General features: G+C 45.0%; 1 protein-coding gene across 2 annotated transcripts in view; it reads left to right on the top strand.

Annotated features, from left to right (window-relative positions):
- The window catches only part of LOC145337479 (ezrin-like), a 253,035-nt gene that overhangs the window by 47,586 nt on the left and 185,471 nt on the right, over nt 1-19,978 (top strand). For both annotated transcript variants that reach the window (XM_080182269.1, XM_080182270.1), the window contains exon 3: nt 11,229-11,312. In XM_080182269.1, the coding sequence (XP_080038395.1) occupies nt 11,229-11,312 (84 nt within the window). The remainder of the gene's footprint in view (nt 1-11,228; nt 11,313-19,978) is intronic.

The raw sequence follows: 19,978 nt of genomic DNA, 5'->3' as shown, positions 1-19,978 counted from the left end.
GGAAATTGCGAGGCATCTTGAAGGGAATTGCTTGATAGGGCGGACGCAACACGGTTTCATTAAAGGGAAGTCATGTCTGACAAATTTACTGGAGTTCTATGAGGATGTGTCTAGGGCAGTGGATAGAGGAGAGCCGGTGGATGTGGTCTTTCTGGATTTTCAGAAGGCCTTTGACAAGGTACCTCACAAGAGGTTATTGCAGAAGGTCAGGGGACATGGAGTTGGGGGTAGGGTGTTAGCGTGGATAGAGGATTGGTTGTCAAATAGGAGGCAGAGAGTGGGGGTCAATGGGTGCTATTCGGATTGGCGGATGGTGACTAGTGGGGTGCCCCAGGGGTCAGTGCTGGGGCCTCAGCTATTTACCATTTATATAGATGATCTGGAGGAGGGAACCGAGTGCAGGGTGTCGAAATTTGCTGATGACACCAAGATTGGGGGAACGGCAAATTGTGCGGAGGGTGTGGAGAGTCTGCAGAAGGATCTAGATAGGCTGGGCGAATGGGCCAGGAAATGGCAAATGGAATTTAATGTTGGCAAGTGTGAGGTGGTCCACTTTGGTAGGAAGAATGGTAGGAAGGACTATTACTTACGTGGCGAAAAACTGCAGCAGGCGACGGTGCAGAGGGACCTCGGGGTCCTTGTGCATGAGTCGCAAAAACCCAGCCTGCAGGTGCAGCAGGTGGTCAGGAAGGCGAATGGGATGCTGGCCTTCATAGCGAGGGGGATTGAATATAAAAGTAGGGAGGTCTTGCTGCAGCTGTATAGGGCATTGGTGAGGCCGCAGCTGGAGTACTGTGTGCAGTTTTGGGCGCCGCACCTGCGCAAGGATATTTTGGCCCTGGAGGGAGTGCAGAGGAGGTTTACTAGGCTGATACCGGAGTTGAGGGGATTGAGCTATGAGGAGAGGCTGAATAAACTAGGCTTGTACTCGTTAGAGTTTAGAAGAATGAGGGGAGATCTCATTGAGACGTATAAGATGATGAATGGGATGGATAGGATAGAGGTGGAGAGACTCTTCCCGCTCAAAAAAGACAGTAGGACTAGGGGGCACAGCCTCAAGATAAAGGGGAGGCGGTTTAGAACGGAGTTGAGGAGGAACTTCTTCACTCAAAGGGTGGTGAATCTCTGGAATTCTCTGCCCGTTGAAGTGGTGGAGGCTGCCTCGCTAAATATTTTTAAGAAGCGGGTTGATGGGTTTTTGATAAGAGAAGGGATTGAGGGTTATGGGGAGAGGGCGGGAAAGTGGAACTGAGCAGCGACAGATCAGCCATGATCTTATTGAATGGCGGGGCAGGCTCGAAGGGCTAGATGGCCTACTCCTGCTCCTATTTCTTATGTTCTTATGTTCTTATGTACAGGTGCACAGGTCACAGAGTGGCAAAGCAGGTGGAGAAGCTAGTCAAGAAGGCGTACGGCATGCTTGCCTTCAGTGGCCAGGGCATTGAGTTTGAAAATTGGCAAGTCATGTTGCAGGGTTATAGAACCTTAGTTGGGCCACACTTGGAATGTTCAACTCTGGTCACCACGCCACCAGAAAGATGTGGAGGCCTTGGAGAGGGTGCAGAAGAGATTTACCAGGATGTTGCCTGGGCATCAGCTATGAGGAGAGGTTGGAGAAGATTGCTTTGTTCTGACTGGAATGACAGAGGTTGAGAGGTAACCTGATAGAAGTCTACAAGATTATGAGGCGCATGGACAGAGTGGATAGTCAAAAGCTTTTTCCCAGGGTGAAAGAGTCAATTATTAGGGGGTATATGTTTAAGGCATAATGTTTAGAGAAGATGAATGAGGCAAGTTTTTTACACAGAGGGTGGTGGGTGCCTGGAACTAGCTGCTGGGGAAGGTAGTGAAAGCAGATATGATGGTGACTTTTAAGTAGTGTCTGGACAAATACATTCATAGGATGGGAATGGAGGGATGATCCCCGGAACGGTAGGCAGGGGGCTTTAGTTCAGTTGGTTGGTGCAGGGTTGGAGGGCCTGATCCTGTGCTGTAATTTTTTTTTTGTTCAATTTTCTTGAACGTGATTTTGCTTTCACAAAGTCATATCGACTCTGCCTGATCTCATTTGTAAATGTCCTCCGATTACCTGAAGATAAAATGAGGGACTCCATATTTGTTGAAGCAGGAACAGGCTGGATTTGAGCAGGTTAATGCATTTCTGTGTGTGAACAAAGAGAAATGTAGCACAGGAACAGGCCCTTTGGCTCTCCAATCCTGCACCAATCATGATGCCTGCTTAAACTAAAACCATATGCACTTACGGAGTCCGTACCCTTTCATTCCCATCCTATTCAAGTATTCGTCTAGTTGCTCCTTAAATGCCAATAATGTACCTGCTCCCACTACCTCTCTGGGCAGCGCATCCCAGACATTCACCACCCTCTGCGTTTTAAAACAAAACTTGATGTGGCGATGCCAGCGTTGGACTGGGGTAAGCACAATGAGAAGTCTCACAACACCAGGTCGAAGTCCAATAGGTTTATTTGCTAGCACAAGCCACAAGCTTTCGGATCTGCTCAGATGAGGAGGATTGCAACAGATACCTCCCAGATGCTGAAACATGCCTTCATAAAAACAGGATATGGCGCTCGACAATTCTGAGGCACCACAGCGAAAAACCGTACTGACCTCCTCAGAAGACAAACACGAGACACGGCGGACAGAGTACTCTTCGTCGTTCAGTACTTCCCCAGTGAGGCGAAGCTACAACATCTTCTCCAGAGCCTTCAACGTGTCATCGAAGAAGACGAACATCTTGCCAAGGCCATTCCCACACCCCCACTTGTTGCCTTCAAACAACCTCAAACAGACCATTGTCCGCAGCAAACTACCCAGCCTTCAAGAGAACAGTGACCATGACACCACACAACCCTGCCACAGCAACCTCTGCAAGATGTGCTGGATCATCAACACAGATGCCATCTCCTCACATGAGAACACCATCTACCAGGTACACGGTACATCCACTTGCAACTCGGCCAACGTTGTCTACCAGATACGCTGCAGGAAAGGATGTCCCGAGGCATGGTACATTGGGGAGATCATACAGATGCTACAACAATGGATGAATGAACACCACTCGACAATCACCAGGCAGGAGTGTTCTCCCCCTGTTGGGGAGCACTTCACTTCAGTTTGCAAAGAGACTTGGGTAGTTTTTTTTCCTTTTAAAAGTTACTCACCTTAGGGAATCAACCTCATTGTTCCTTGGGAGCAGAGAGGAGAGCCTAAGGGTAAGCTAGAGTGATTTTTAAAACTAACTTTTTCTAGTTTTTTTAAAACTTTATACCGGAAGCCAGAAGGAGTTTGCAAAGAGACTTGGATAGTTTTTTTTCCCCTTACCATAAATTGGAACGGTGAGGAATCCCAATACTCTACACAGGTAGAGTATCCCACCCTCCCTCCTCTAACCTAAAAAAAGAGAGAGAGGGGCTCGGAGTGAGAGCAAGTAAGATTGTTTTTGCTTTTTTTGAGCTGTAAGAGCTTTGACTCACAGGGCTTAAGCAAAAAGGGTGAGGCAAGGTAAGTTTATAAGTTTTTTTTAGTTACTTCTTTTCTCTGTATTTCTAAAAAGGGCAGGTATGAGTGTGAGGCCAGTATGTTGTTGCCAATGCAATATGTGGGAGGTCCTGGAGGCTCCTGGTCTCCCAGACATCCATATCTGTGCTTGGTGTGTGGAGGGACCAGGTTAAGGAACTGGAACTGCAGCTCGAGGACCTTCGTCTCATTAGAGAGAATGAGGAGGCAATTGACAGGAGCTACCGGCAAGTGGTCACACCGGGGCAACGGGAAGAAGGCAAGTGGGTAACGGTTAGGAAGGGGAAAGCTCACGTGATGGAGAGCATGCCGGTGGATGTCCCCCTTCAAAATAAGTACTCCTGTCTGAGTACTGCTGGGGAGGAAGCGGTGACCAGCTCTCTAGAGCTGAGCCTGACCCAGTACTTCAAAAAAGTAAGGAAAAGAGCAGCAAGGCAGTGTTAATCGGGGACTGTGTAGTGAGGGGATCAGACAGGCGTTTTTGCAGACGCAGACGGGAGTCGCGGATGGTGGTTTGCCTCCCTGGAGCTGGGATCCGGGACTTGTCCAGAGACATCCCAGACATCCTGAAAGGGGAGGGTGAGGAGCCGGAGGTTGTGGTACGTATAGTACCACTGACGTAGGCAGGAAGAGGGAAGAGGTCATGAAAAGGGATTATAGGGAATTAGGTAGATAGCTGAGAAAGAGGAACGTGAAGGTAGTAATCTCAGGATTGCTGCCTGTGCCATGGGAGAATGAGAGCAGGAATGGAATGAGGTGGAGGGTGAATGTGTGGCTGAGGGACTGGAGCAGGCGGCAGGGATTCCGGTTCCTGGATCATTGGGACCTCTTTAGGGGCAGGTGTGACGTGTTCAGTAAAGACAGGTGGCACTTGAATCCCAGGGGGACCAATATCTTGGCGGAAAGATTGGCGAGGGCTACTGGGGGGACTTTAAACTAGAAAGGTTGGGGGTAGGGAATAGAGGTGAGGAGACTGAGAACGAGGAGGTTAGCTCCCGGGTAGGGAAGGACTGTAGACAGTATGAGAGGGAGGTTTGACGGCTAATGGAGACGGGAAGCACCCAGACCGAGGGTCTGAGGTGTGTCTATTTTAACGCCAGGAGTGTAGTGAATAAGGTAGATGAGCTTAGGGCGTGGATTGCTGCTTGGGATTGTGATGTGGTGGCCATTACGGAGACTTGGATGTCTCAGGCACAGGACTGGGTACTTCAGGTGCCAGGATTCAGATGCTTCAGGAAGGACAGGGTTGGGGGGCAAAAGAGGTGGTGGAGTGGCACTGTTGATCAGGGACAGTGTCGTGGCTGCAGAGAAGGAGGATGCCATGGAGGGACTGTCTACAGAGTCATTATGGGTGGAAGTTAGGAACAGCAAAGGGTCGATAACTTTGCTGGGTGTTTTCTATAGGCCGCCCAATAGTGACAGGGAAGTTGAGGTACAGATGGGGAAACAGATCTCTAATGTAGTAATAACAGAGTTGTCGTGATCGTAGACTTTAATTTCCCAAACATCGACTGGAATATCCCAAGGGTAAGGGGTTTGGATGGGGAGTTTGTTAGGTGTATTCAGGAGGGTATCCTGACACAGTACGTGGATAAGCCTACGAGAGGAGAGCCTGTACTTGACCTGGTGCTGGCTAATGAACCAGGACAGGTGACGGATCTCTCGGTGGGAGAGCATCTCGGGGATGGAGATCATAATTCTATCTCCTTCATGATAGCGTTGGAAAGAGATAGGATCAGGCAGGCTATGAAGGTGTTTTGTCTGGAGTAAGGGGAAATATGAAGACATCGGGCAGATAATTGGATGAGTAAACTGGAAGGAAGTGGTGTTGGGGAAAAGTACTGAAGGAAGGTGGCGAATTTTCAAGGAATGTTTGACTGCAGCTCTGCATGACAACGTTCCAATGAGACGAGGAGGTTTTGGTTCGTTGCGGGAACCATTGTGCACGAAGGTTGTGGTGAACCTAGTCAGGAGGAAAAGGAAGGCGTACAAAAGGTTCAGGGAGCTAGGAGATGTTAAGGATCTAGAGGAGTATAAGGATTGTAGAAAGGAGCTTAAAAAGGAAATTAGGAGAGCCAGAAGGGGTCATGAGAAGGCCTTGGCGGGTAAGATTAAGGACAATCCCAAGGCATTCTACAAATGTGAAGAGTAATAGGATGAGAAAAGAAGGGATAGGACCTATAAAAGATGAAGGGGGAAATGTCTGTGTGGAACCGGAAGAAATGGCAGAGGTGCTTAATGAGTACTTTGCCTTGGTATTCATGGTGGAAAGTGATCTGGGAGGTACAAGTTTGCGGCAGTCTGAAAAGATTGAGTATGTGGATATTAAGAAAGAGGATGTGTTGGAACTTTTAAATTCTATCAAGATAGATAAGTCGCTGGGACCGGATGGGATTTATCCCAGGTTACTGTGGGAGGTGAGGGAAGTGATTGCAGAGCCCCTGGCGATGATCTTTGCGTTGTCGATGGAGACGGGAGAGGTTCCGTAGGATTGGAGGATTGCGGTTGTGGTTCCTATTTTCAAGAAAGGGAACAGGGGTAGCCTGGGAAATTACCGACCAGTGAGTCTTACCTCAGTGGTTGGTAAGTTGATGGAGAGGATTCTGAGGGACAAGATTTATGAGCATTTAGAGAAGGTTAGAATGATCAGAAATAGTCAACATGGTTTTGTCAAGGGCAGATCGTGCCTTACGAGCCTAGTTGAGTTCTTTGAAAATGTGAATGAACACACTGAAGAAGGAAGAGCGGTGGACGTAGTTTACATGGACATTTGATAAGGTCCCCCAAGCAAGACATCTTGAGAAGGTGAGAGGGCATGGTATCCAAGGGGCTGTTGCCTTGTGGATCCAGAACTGGCTTGCCTGCAGAAGGCAGAGAGTGGCTGTGGATGGGTCTTTTTCTGCATGGAGATCGGTCACCAGTGGAGTGCCCCAGGGATCTGCTCTAGGACCCTTGCTGTTTGTCATTTTCATAAATGACCTGGATGAGGAAGTGGAGGGATGGGTTAGTAAGTTTGCCGACGATACAAAGGTTGGTGGTGTTGTGGATAGTCTGGAGGGATGTCAGAAGTCGCAGCATGACGTAGGATGCAAGACTGGGCGGAGAAGTGGCAGATGGACTTCAACGCGGATAAATGTGTAGTGGTCCGTTTTGGCAGGACCAATGGGATGAAGGAGTACAATATCAAGGGTAGGACTCTTAAATTGGCCTCGCAGGTGGAGGATGTGGTCAAGAAGGCGTATGACGTACTGGCCTTCATTAATCGAGAGATTGAGTTTAGGAGTCGGGAGGTAATGCTGCAACTTTATAAGACCCTTGTCAGACCCCACTTGGAGTACTGTGTGCAGTTCTGGTCGCCTCATTACAAGGATGTGGAAGCTATTGAAAGGATGCAGGGGAGATTTACAAGGATGTTGCCTGGATTGGGAGGCATGCCTTAGGTTGAGGGAGCTAGGTCTCTTCTCCCTGGAGAGACGAAGGATGAGAGGCGACCTGATAGAGGTTTATAAAATGTTGAGAGGTATAGATAGGGTGGATTCCCGGAGGCTATTTTCCAGGGCTGAAATGGTCGCTACAAGAGGACACAGGTTTAAGGTGCTGGGGAGCAAGTACAGAGGAGATGTTAGGGGTAAGTTTTTCACTCAGGGTGGTGAGTGAGTGGAATCGGCTGCTGTCAGTGGTGGTAGAGGCAAACTCGCTGGGGTCTTTTAAAAGACTTCTGGATGAGTATGTGGGATTTAATGGGATTGGGAGTCACAGATAGTTCTATGGCCTGGTAGGTATAGATGCGATCGGCGCTACTTGTGGGCCGAAGGGCCTGTTTGTGCTGTAGTGTTCTATGTTCAATCACAGGTATTCAGCTTTTGATCTTCGGGTGAGCATTATCCAAGGCGGCCTTCACGATCCACGACAACACAGAATCATTGAGCAGAAACTGATAGCCAAGTTCCTCATGAGGACAGCCTCAACGGGGATCTTGGGTTCATGTCACACTATCTGTAACCCCCACGACTTGCCTGGGCTCGTAAAATCTCAGTAACTGTCCTGGCTGGAGACAATACACGTCCAGTCTGTCCATGCCACTCGTAATCTTATAAGCCTCTATCAGGTCACCCCCTCAACCTCCATCCCAGTGAGAACAAACAGTTTATCCAACCTCTCCTCATAGATAATACCCTCCCAGACCAAGCAACATCCTGGTAAACCATCTCCAAAGTATCCACATCCTTCTGGTAGTGTGGTGACCAGAATTGTACGCAATATTCTAAATGAGGCCTAACTAAAACGTACGCATTAATACGTGTGTATTAATTTATTTTCATTCAATTTATTATTAATGTTAGTACATTAATTTAGTGGTGAAAGAACAGGTCATGTGAGAGGAGACTGTTCAACATTCTGTGCTGAGTGGTCCTTTGTTTTCTCTGGAAGATTGATTCAGTCACAATTAATACCCTTGACACCAGTTCCATTCCCTTGCCTGGTCATTGTCTCTCTACAAGCTAGACTGCAGTCTGTGTCTACTGGACCATAAGCAGAGCTTCTGCCTCCTCTGTCAGCACAAAGACCACACTTTCCTATGTCCATAACATCGCCGTTCAACTGCTGCCAAAATTTGCATCCATGCCTTTGTCATGTCCAGACTCGACAGTTCCAAAACTGTCCTGACCAGCCTTCCACCCTGCACACTTTGTAAACTTAAGGCTCATTCAAAACTCTGCTGCCTCTGTCCTATCATGAAAATGGTTGGCTCATCAATCACTCTTGTACTTTTTGATTTTCAATGGCTTCTGGTCCACAAGTCTCAACCAACCAGATGAGAATTTTGAGTTTACATGCTTTTGTAGCATATATATCAGAATGGGTGATGTTATGAAGGGATGTAAACCACTTGCAACTATCTAAATTCTGTTTTCGTGTGACGCTGATCTCTTGTATGTCCTGCAATCCCTTTGCTCAGTCTATATTGGGATATTCCTTAGACCATCATATCTATATTATCTTGAATTCTTTCCACTGCCCTCTCTTTCTTAAGACCTTTCTTGATGTCCTTATCTTTGATTCCATTTTTATAAACTCCTCTTCTTTGTCTTCATCCATCAATGCCTACATAAGAACATAAGAAATAGGAGCAGGAGTAGGCCATCTAGCCCCTCGAGCCTGCCCCGCCATTCAATAAGATCATGGCTGATCTGTCGTGTCTCAGTTCCACATTCCCGCCCTCTCCCCATAACCCTTAATCCCCTTGCCTATCAAAAACCTATCAACCCGCGTCTTAAAAATATTTAGCGAGGCAGCCTCCACCACCTCAACGGGCAGAGAATTCCAGAGATTCACCACCCTTTGAGTGAAGAAGTTCCTCCTCAACTCCGTTCTAAACCCCCCCCCCCCCAACTTTATCTTGAGGCTGTGCCCTCTAGTGCTACTGTTCTTTCTGAGCGGGAAGAGCCTCTCCACCTCTATCCTAACCATCCCATTCATCATCTTATATGTCTCAATGAGATCTCCCCTCATTCTTCTAAACTCTAAATGCCTATAAGTACTTTGCGGTAGTTTCCTACATTAAAGGTGGTACTTATTGACTTTTGTCATCTCCAATCATGAGTTGGGAAGGGAATATATCAGGATGGAGCAAATTCATCAACTAACTCCATGAGATTAAAAATGATTTCACCATCCTTCGAATCCCATCTTCGGTGTAGCATTTTAATTTGAGAAACTATTTGGACAGAAAGGTAGCACTTTGCAACAAGGACAAAATCCCTTGCAAACGTTTAATCTCTGAATTAGTACTGAAGGCAGATTTCCCAGAGTAATTACATCATTTAAATTGTTGTCTTCATCCTTTTTAAAAAATAATCTCTTTCAGGCTCTGTGTAGTGGAAAAAGCAAGGACTGACCCTTGAGTGATACAATGACCAATTTTAACTCCGTTTGAAATGGCGTCTACTGCTCCATTTAAAACATTTTATTTTCAAACTAAACCAAATATGACAGGCTTCGTAGTATAAAGCCTAGCTTCATCAGATTGAGATCAAAATATCAACACAATAAATGATTTGATTTGCAGTTCCGAGAATGAGAGTCCAATATGACCCTATGTTAAATGTGTTTCTCTATCCACAGATGCTGCCAGACCTGCTGAGTTTATCCAACAATTTGTTTTTATTTCAGATCACCAGCATTCATAGCATTTTGCTATTATTTTAATTATTTTGTCCTTATCCCCACAAATACTCCATGATTGAAAACTTGTAAAGGGGTTTTGGATGCATTTGTATAAAGCATAAACCTGCTTGGCCCATTCGGGACCAAGTGGGCAATCTGTGGGTGAAGCCAGAGGACATTGGTAGAGTGGTACTCACATCCATCCTCACCCAGAGAATGAGGATGAGATATGGCATTCAGGGAGAGGGGCTGCGAAGTTCTTGAGCAAATTGACATAGAGAAGGACAAAGTAACGTCGTGCAGTACAAAAAGGCCCTTCGGTCCATCAACTCTGCAGTGATGATAGCTGCCACTGAAGTTGCATTAATCCCATTTTCCAGCACTTGTCCCATATCCTTGAGTGTTATGCTGTTTCCAAATACTTTTTAAAGGTTGTAAGATTTCCAGCCTCCACTATCTTCCCAGGCAGTGCATTCCAGATGCGTAAGATGGATATAGAGGGATATGGGCCAAATGCAGGCAATTGGGATTCTTAGCGGTTTAAAAACAAAGGGCAGAAAGGACAAGTTGGGCCAAAGGGCCTGTTTCCATGCTGTAAGCCTCTATGACTCTATGATTCTATGTAGGGTTACGAACATGGGGTCTGGGTGGGATAGTGGTTGGTGCAGACTCAATGGGCTGAATGGCCTCCTTCTGCACTGTACTGATTCTATGATATACTGGAAGCAGTTCAGAGAAAGTTCACTGGGCTGATTCCTGGGATGAAGAGTCATCTTATGAGGAAACATTGACTAGGTTGGGCTTTCACTTACTGGTACTTAGAAGATTGAGAGTTAATCTAAAGATTCAGGGGGGCTCGGCAGTGTAGATGCTGAGAGGGTGTTTGCCCTCATGGGGAAATATAAAACTAGGGAATAAGTTCAAAAATTAGGACTTTCCCATTGAGGCAGGAGCTGAGATCGAATTGCTCCTCTCAGGAGTCGTTAGCATTTGGAATTCCCTTCCACGGAGCTGTGGAGGCTATGTAATTGAATATATTCAAGGTCATGTTATAGATTTTTGATCTCTCGGAGGCTGACTATATCCTGAACAAATACAGGAATATGATGGGAATAGAGGGATATGCTCCCAGGAAGGTAGAAGTTTTAGTTCAGACAGGCAGCATGGTTGGTGCAGCCTTCCTGTTCTTGTGCTGTAATTTTCTTTGTTCTTTGTTCTATATTGAAGATAAAGCTGCAGATTTTTGATCCCTCGAAGGTTATGTAATTGAGCATGTTCAAGGCCAATCTTTGATCCTTGAGGGAGCCAGTGTGGGGGCAAGCAGGGAAATCAAGTTAAGGCACAATCAGATTAGCCTTGGACTTAACAAATGTGAATCAGGCTCAATGGCCTAAATGGTCCATCCCTCCTTTTTCTTATGGTTAAATTAAACACAAGTTGTATTAGTTTAAGTGCAAAATGGAAGCCTTGCACTTGGTGCTGTTACTTTTTCTCTATTCAACTTTTTTTCTCTGTTTCAGATCAATGTTCGTGTTACAACAATGGATGCAGAGCTTGAATTTGCTATCCAACCCAGCACTACAGGCAAGCAGCTCTTTGACCAGGTCAGTCTGAAGTTTTTTGTTCTTTTATATAGACAATATTGTATGCCCTTCATCTGCACCATGCCTTGCAATGGTAAACAAAACCTGCTGGAAAGAATAGTTTCTAAACTGAAATTATGAATCCCAAGTGTAATTATTTGGGTTGATGCATAATATTCAATGTGCTGCCCAACAGAATCTGATACTTCATATGTGAAGGAGCAAAAAGAGGAAAAGGGGTTGAATAAGTAGCACAAGACCAAATTCAACCAAGTAGTAAACTCCAGTATTTGACAAGGGAAAGAATTGTGTACTGAGGGATTGTGGTCCTTTATATAGAACAAGAAATAGTCTGAGAGGGGCAGAAACATCTTGTTGGAATCCAAAGGCTTTAATTAGGTAAGCAAGTAGGTGATTAGTAGTGTTATTAGTAGTTCATTTTTTTTCTCTAAACTGAGTAGGTATTTTAAGTAAGTAGGTATTTTACTTAAAATACCTACTCTCACAACACCAGGTCCAACCAGTTTATTTGATAGTAATCTCACAAGCTTTCGGGAATGGTGTTCCTTCATCAGGTGTGTGGAAGGTTCTGATCAGAGAAGGGCACATAAAGTCACACACAGTTTACAGAATACTGATTAGTATGCAAGTCTTTACAGCTACCTGCTATTCAAGTCTTAAAGATGCAGACAATGTGAGTGGAGATAGCATTAGCATAGGTTAAAGAGATGTATATTGTCTCCAGACAGGACAGCAAGTGAGATTTTACGAGCCCAGGCAAATCATGGGGGTTACAGATAGTGCAACATGAACCCAAGATCCCAGTTAAGGCCATGCTCATGTGTGGAACTTGGCTATCAGTTTCTGCTCAGCGACTCTGCACTGTTGTGTGTCGTGAAGGCCGCCTTGGAGAATGCTTACCCCAAGATCAGAGACCAAATGCCCATGACCGCTGAAGTGTTCGCCAGCAGGAAGGGTGATTGTCGAGCGATGTTCATTCATCCGTTGTTGTAGTGTCTGCATGGTCTCCCCAGTGTACCATGCTTTGGGACATCCTTTCCTGCAGCGTGTTAGGTAGACAACGTTGGCCGAGTTGCAAGAGTATGTGCAGTGTGCCTGGTGGATGGTGTTCTCATGTGAGATGACGTTATCCATGTCAGTGATCCGGCACGTCTTGCAGAGGTTGCGGTAGCAGGGTTGTGTGGTGTTGTGGTCACTGTTCTCCTGAAGGCTGGGTAGTTTGTGATGTGAGAGCAAGATGCTGAGTTAAAATGGCATATAACAGGAAGTTTGGGGTCATGCTTATAGACTTAGTGAAAGTATTCCATAAAGAAGTAATCCAGTCTGCTTTTAGTTTTCCCCAATTGGGGACCCTCAGCTCTCGCTCATTGGGAGCAGCAAATAAATAGCCAAATTGAAGTGCTTAACCTGAAAGAAATAGTTGGAGCCTAGAACATTGAGGAGGGAGGAGGATTCATACAGCTACCTCGACTACAGCTCCTTGCATCCCGCTCCTTGCATCCCACTCCCTGTAAGGGCTCCATCACAAGGTGAATTGCCATTATCAAGGAAAATCCTAAAGATTTCTACAGGTATGTCAAGAATAAAAGATTGGTTAGGGCGAGATTAGGGCCAGTCAGAGACAGCAGTGGGAAGTTGTGCGTGGAGCCTGAAGAGATAGGAGAGGCACTGAATGAGTATTTTTCGACAGTATTCACGCAGGAAAAAGTCAGTATAATCGAGGAGAATACTGCGATACCAGGTAGTAGACTAGACGGGATTGAGGTACATAAGGAGGTGGTGTTGTCAATTCTTAAGAGTGTGAAAATAGATAAGTCCCCTGGGCCGGATGGGATTTATCCTAGGATTCTCTGGGAGGCTAGGGAGGAGATTGCAGAGCCTTTGGCTTTGATCTTCGTGTTGTCATTGGCTTCAGGTATAGTGCTCGAAGACTGGAGGATAGCAAATGTTGTCCCCTTGTTCAAGAAGGGGAGTAGAGACCATCCTGGGAATTATAGACCAGTGAGCCTTACTTCTGTTGTGGGCAAAGTTTTGGAAAGAATTATAAGGGATAGGATTTATAATCATCTAGAGGGAAATAAATTGATTAGGGATAGTCAACACGGTTTTGTGAAGGGTAGGTCGTGCCTCACAAACCTTATCGAGTTTTTTGAAAAGGCGACCAAAGAGGTGGATAAGGGTAAGGCAGTTGAGGTGGTGTATATGGATTTTAGCAAAGCGTTTGATAAGGTTCCCCATGGTAGGCTATTGCAGAAAATGCAGATGCATGGGATTGAGGGTGATGTAGCAGTTTGGATCAGGAATTGGCTAGCTGATAGAAGACAGAGGGTGGTGGCTGGTGGGAAATATTCAACCTGGAGTTCAGTTACAAGTGGTGTACCTCAAGGATCTGTTTTGGGGCCACTGCTGTTTGTCATTTTTATAAATGACCTAGATGAGGGTTTAGAAGGATGGATTAGTAAATTTTCTGACGACACCAAGGTCGGAGGAGTTGTAGACAGTGAGGATGGATGTTACAGTTTGCAGAGGGACGTAGATAAGCTGTAGAGCTGAGCCAAGAGGTGGCAGATGGAGTTTAATACGGAAAAGTGTGAGGTGATTCACTTTGGTAAGAGTAACAGGAGTACAGAATATAAGGCTAATGGAAGGACTCTTAGTAGTGTTGACGAGCAGAGAGATCTCGGGGTACACGTGCATAGCTCCCTGAAAGTTGACACCCAGGTTGATAAGGTTGTTAAGGCGTACAATGTGTTAGCTTTTATTGGTGGAGGGATTGAATTTTGGAGCCGTGAGGTTATGTTACGACTGTACAAAACTCTGGTGCGGCTGCACTTGGAGTATTGTGTACAGTTCTAATCGCTGCATTATAAGAAAGATGTGGAGGCATTGGAAAGGGTGCAGAGGAGGTTTACCAGGATGTTGCCTGGTATGGTGGGAAGGTCTTATGAGGAAAGGCTGAGGGACTTGAGGTTATTTTCATTGGAGAGAAGAAGGTTACGAGGTGACCTGATTGAGGCATACAAGATGATCAAAGGATTGGATAAGGTGGACAGTGAGAGCCTTTTACCTCGGATGGTGATGGCCAACACAAGGGGACATAGCTTTAAATTAAGGGGTGGTAATTATAGGACAGATGTCAGAGGTAGGTTCTTTACTCAGAGGGTAGTAAGGTCGTGGAATGCCCTGCCTGCAGCTGTTGTGGACTCGCCAACTTTAAGGGCGTTCAAATGGTCAGTGGATAGGCATATGGATAACATTGGAATAGTTTAGGTTAGAGGGTCATTAGATTGGTTCCACTGGTCAGCGCAACATCGAGGGCCGAAGGGCCTGTATTGCGCTGTAATGTTCTATGTTCTCTCATAGTCATAGTGTCACACAGTGCAGAGGAGGGAATCTATGCATGGAACGAGAGGAAATGGGTAAGGTATTAAATGAGTACTTTGCCTCAGTATTCAGCAAAGGACTTAGTGATTGATGAATCTGGGAAAGGGTGTGTTGAGTCATGTTGAGATCAAAAAGGAGGAGTTATTGGGGTTCTTGAAAAACATTAAGGTAGACAAATTCCCAAGGCCTGATGGGATATACCCCAGACTACTGAGAGAGGCAAGGGAGGAAATTGCTGGGGCCTTGAGAGAAGTCTCTGCATCCTGACTGGCTACAGGGGAGGTGTAGAGAGGTGAGGCCTCAGTTGGACTGGGGTGTCTCAAACACCACGTTTAAGTCCAGTTAATTTGATAGTAATCCCACAAACTTTCGGAAACAACGTTCCTTCGTTAGTTGTGTGCAAGGTTATCAAATAAATTGGTTGGACTTAAACCTGGTGTCATGAGACTTCTTACAGGGTAGGTCCCAGGGGATTGGAGAATAGCCAAGATTGTTCCTTTGTTTAGGAAGGGTAGCAAGAATAATCCAGGTAATTACAGGCCGATGAGTCTTCCATCAGTGGTAGGGAAATTGTTGGAGAGGCTTCTTTGAGACAGAATTTACTCCCACTTGGAAATAAGTGGATGTATTAGCGAGAGACAACATGGTTTTGTGAAGACAAGGTCACATCTCACTAACTTGATTGAGTTTTTTAAGGAAGTGATGAAGATGACTGATGAGGGTAGGGCAGCGGATGGTGTCAGTAAGGCCTTTGACAAGGTCCCTCATGGCAGACTGGTATCAAGGTGAAGTCGCACTGGATCAAAGGTGCCATCAGGTTTAACTCAAAGTAAATGCTTCCCTTATTTGGTCAGCACAGGCAGTGTCAGGTCACAGGGCAGACTACAGCTTGTAGCAATTTTATAACCTTCATCTGTTTTTAATTACAAGTTGACTGAAAATCCTAGCATGTTTAACTGTGTCAGAATTTCTCTTTAAAGCCTATATTACCATCATTGTTATTAAAATAATTTTTGTAGTCATTCTTCTTCTCCATTCACTAAAGTATTCATTTAACACCCATTCAATGTCCTGTAGTTTTACACAGATTGCCCTCTTGGTCTCTCTATAGGCCCTTTGCATGCCCCCTTTTTGCTCTTCTAATTGCTTTTTTAAGTTCCCTCTTGCTCTTTATATATTCCTCTGGGACCGCAGCTGAATTGCTCTCTTTGGACTTGCTAAAAGCCACTCTCATCTTCCTTATCCAGTCCTAAATTATTCTGGATATCCAGGGTTCCTGACCTGTACTCTCCTCTTTTCCTTTTTGAATGCCCCCACTTGCTCTACTGTAGACTTTGCTGCAAGCAGGTGTTCGCAATCAACTTTGGCCAGATCTTGCCTTATTTAATAAAATCTGCCTTCCCCCATTTAAAAGCCATCTTTTGCAGGCTACCCTTTTCGTTTGCCCAGAGCAAACTTGAACCAAAACTTGTTTTGGTCACTATCACAAAGATATTGCCTCACAGTCACATTGAACACTTGTCTTCCCAAGAACCACATCCAGCACTGCTCCATTCCTTGTTGGGCCTTCTACATACTGATATAAAAATATTCCCCTGGGTACAGTTCAAGAAACCCACGCCATTTAGCAGTGGTTATTGGCAGTATAGACTCAATAGGTTGAAGGGCCTTTCCAGCTACCAGGCTGATTCATATGATGGCAGGTCTGTGATACGAGGAGAGACTAATCGATTAGGATTATATTCAGTGGAGTTTTGGAAAGTGAGAGGGGATCTCATAGAAGCTTATAAAATTCTACGAGGATTAGACAAGGTACATTCAGAAACGATGTTGCCAATGGTGGGGAAACCAGAACTAGGGGGTCATAGTTTGAAGATGAGGGGCAGACCTTTTAGGACTGAGGTGGTGAATGTGTGGAATTCACTACCACAGAAAATGGTTGAAGCCAAAACATTGTGTGATTTCAAGAAGAAATTAGATATAATTGGGGCTAAAGGAATCAAAGGATATGGGGGGAAGATGGGATGAGGATATTGAATTTGATGATCAACCACAATCAAAGTGAAGGACTGAATGAACTTTTTCTGCTTCATTTTCTATGTTTCTAAAAACTTCAGACATTTGACATCATCTGTCAACCGAAACAGGGTACATTTTCCCTTCAACTTCAAAGTAATCAAAGTAATGGGCAGCACGGTAGCATTGTGGTTAGCATTACTGCTTCACAGCTCCGGGGACCAGGGTTCGATTCCCAGCTCGGGTCACTGTCTGTGTGGAGTTTGCACATTCTCCTTGTGTCTGTGTAGGTTTCCTCCGGTGCTCCAGTTTCCTCCCACAGTCCAAAGATGTGTGGGTTAGGTTGATTGGCCATACTAAAATTGCCCCTTAGTGTCCTGAGATGCATAGGTTAGAGGGATTAGTGGGTAAAATATGTAGGGATATGGAGGTAGGGCCTGGGTGGGACTGTGATCAGTGTAGACTTGATGAACATAGAACATAGAACATTACAGCGCAGAACAGGCCCTTCGGCCCACGATGTTGCGCCGACCAGTTAAAAAACAATGACCCACTAACCTAAACCAATCCCTTTTCGTCCATAAACCTATCCACAGATCTCTTAAACGCCCCCAAACTAGGCGCATTTACAACCTCAGCAGGCAGGACATTCCAATCCCTCACCACCCTCTGGGTAAAGAACCTACCCCTGACATCCGTCCTATAACTACCCCCCCTTAATTTAAAGCTATGCCCCCTCGTGCTAGCTTTCTCCATCCGAGGAAAAAGGCTATCATGATAAGCCGAATTGCCTCTTTACTGTAGGGTTTCTGTGATTTATATGATCATGTATTCATTTCCACGATTCTCGTGTTTGACTAGGGAAATGTTGGATACTGAGATATCTATGACAACACTTTAAAACAGCATCTTCCTACAGTTTTTATACAGATTATCACTGTGTGTTCTTGATAAAGTTCTCTAACAGTCTCTCTCAATTATAATTTTTGAGCCCAATGTGAGATAGTTGTGATCTATGTTCAGTTCATTTCCATGCTGAAATGCTCCTGCAATATCTTTATTGTCATACTCCTTAGGCCAGCTATTGATATCATAATTGAGCACTTTACTGAGCATCACACCCTTCCAGTTTTTCAGTAATTTTTCTGGCAGACACTAACACTCTTTTGTTTGTAAAGTAATTCACAGGTAATTCCATGGCTAGAAATGAAGTAGTCTTCAAGAAATCTCAAAAGAACGCCTTTGTTAACATGATCTGCTGGCTTATATTTAATATTGTATTGGTGGGCCATCAGAATCAACATCCACCTTGAGGTTGCGTGCCATTTGGATGGTGGTGCTTCCTTTTAACAAAATATGTTGATAAAATGGTCAATTAACAAAGTTTACCTCCTACCATACAAGTATTTGTGGAACTTAGTAAAACCATATATGCTCGCTAATTACTTTTTCTCAATTTTGCTCTGATTTTGCTAAAGTGCATGAAGCATTTGCTACATAATCCATCTTCCAGGGGACATTATGTGAAATTATGCCACATCCAACCTCTGTGATTAGGCATTGCACGATGAAAATCTTTTCTTGGGGTCATAGTAGGTCAAAACCACATTGGTGGATTTTGGTAAGGCTTTTGACAAGGCCCCTCATGGTAGGTTCATCCAGAAGATTAAAATGCATGGAATCAGCAGTGAATTGGTTGCTTGGATTCAGAATTGGCTTGCACATAAAGATCAGAGAGTAGTGGTGGAAGGGTATTTTTCTGGCTGGAGGTGCGTGACTGGTGGTGTTCCATTGGGATCAGTACTCTGCTATTTGTGCTGTATATAAATGACGTAGATGAAAACGTAGATGGATGAGTTGGTAAGTTTATGGATGACAAAGGTGGAATTGTGGATAGGGTAGAAGGTTGTCAAAGTATATAGTGGGATATAGATCAGTTGCAGAAATGGTAGATAGAGTTTGATCCTGGCAAGTGTGAGGGGCTGCATTTGGGGAGATCAAATGTTAAGTGTAAGTATGCAGTTCATGACAGGATTATATTCATTCTATTCTCTACAAACATTGATGTACAGAGGGATTCTGGGGTAGTCAAATGCTCTTTCCTAGGGTAGAAAAGTCAAGTATTAGGGAGCATAGGTTTAAGTTGCACAGGAAAGAGTTTAGAGGAGATGTACGAAGCAAGGTTTATTTTACACAGAGTGGTGAATGCCTGGAACATGCTGCCCGGGGAGGTGATGGGAGCAGTACAATAGCGGCATTTAAGGGGCATCTAGACAAATACATGAATAGGATGGGAATGGAAGGATTTCAAGTTGAGTTGAAGGGCCTGTTTCCATGCTGTAAACCTCTATGACCCTATACAAACTGTGTAAGCTCATATGATTTTAGTTTAGGCAGGCATCGTGATTGGTGCAGCTTGGAGGGCCAAAGGGCCTGTTCCTGTGCTGTACTGTTCTTTGTCCTTTGAAGTCCATAGCTCCCTGAAAGTGACCACACAAGTAGATCAGGTGGCAAAGAATGTGTGTGGCATGCTTGCCTTTATTAGTCATTACAGGAAGGATGTGGGCGCTATGGAGAGGCTGCAGAAGAGGTTTACCAGGATGCTGCCATGTTTAGAGGGAATGAGATATAAGGAGTGTCTGGACAAACCAGAGTTCTTTTCTCTGGAGTGGGGCAGGCTAAGGGGAGACCCAGGGAAGTCTTTAAAATTATGAGGCATAGATAAGGTTGGCAGTCAGAATTGTTTTCCCAGAATTAAAATGTCTAATCCAGGGGTGGACTTGAGGTGAGCGGAGGGGAAGTTCAAAGGAGACGTGAGGGGCAGATTTTTTGCACAGTGATTAAATGGCTGAGTGAGGGAACCATGGTTCACAAAGGAGGTTGAATGTCTTGTCAAGAAGAGAAAGGAAGTGTATGTCAGGATGAAAAACAAGGTTCAGTTGGGTTGCTTGAGGGTTACAAGGTAGCTAGGAATGAGCTTAAAAAAGGGCTTAAGAGGGGCCATGAGAAGTCCTTCGTGAGTCAGATAAAGGAAAACCCCAAAGTTTTTTACTCTTATGTGAGAAATAAAAGGATGACCAGGGTGAGGTTAGGGTCGGTCAAGGATAGTAGTGGGAACTTGTGCAGAAGAGATAGGTGAGGCATTGAATGAATACTTTTCTTCAGTGTTCACTAAGGAGAGAGGCCATGTTTTTGAGGATGAGTGTGTGATACAGGCTGATAGGATGGAGGAGGTAGATGTTCTGAGGGAAGATGTATTAGCAATT

Source organism: Carcharhinus amblyrhynchos, unplaced genomic scaffold (assembly GCF_965287045.1).
Source record: "Carcharhinus amblyrhynchos unplaced genomic scaffold, sCarAmb.v2.hapA scaffold_50, whole genome shotgun sequence".
In the NCBI taxonomy this organism is placed as follows: Eukaryota; Metazoa; Chordata; class Chondrichthyes; order Carcharhiniformes; family Carcharhinidae; genus Carcharhinus; species Carcharhinus amblyrhynchos.
The sequence above is the reverse complement of the archived record's forward strand: the minus strand, read 5'-3'. Positions and strand labels throughout refer to the sequence as shown.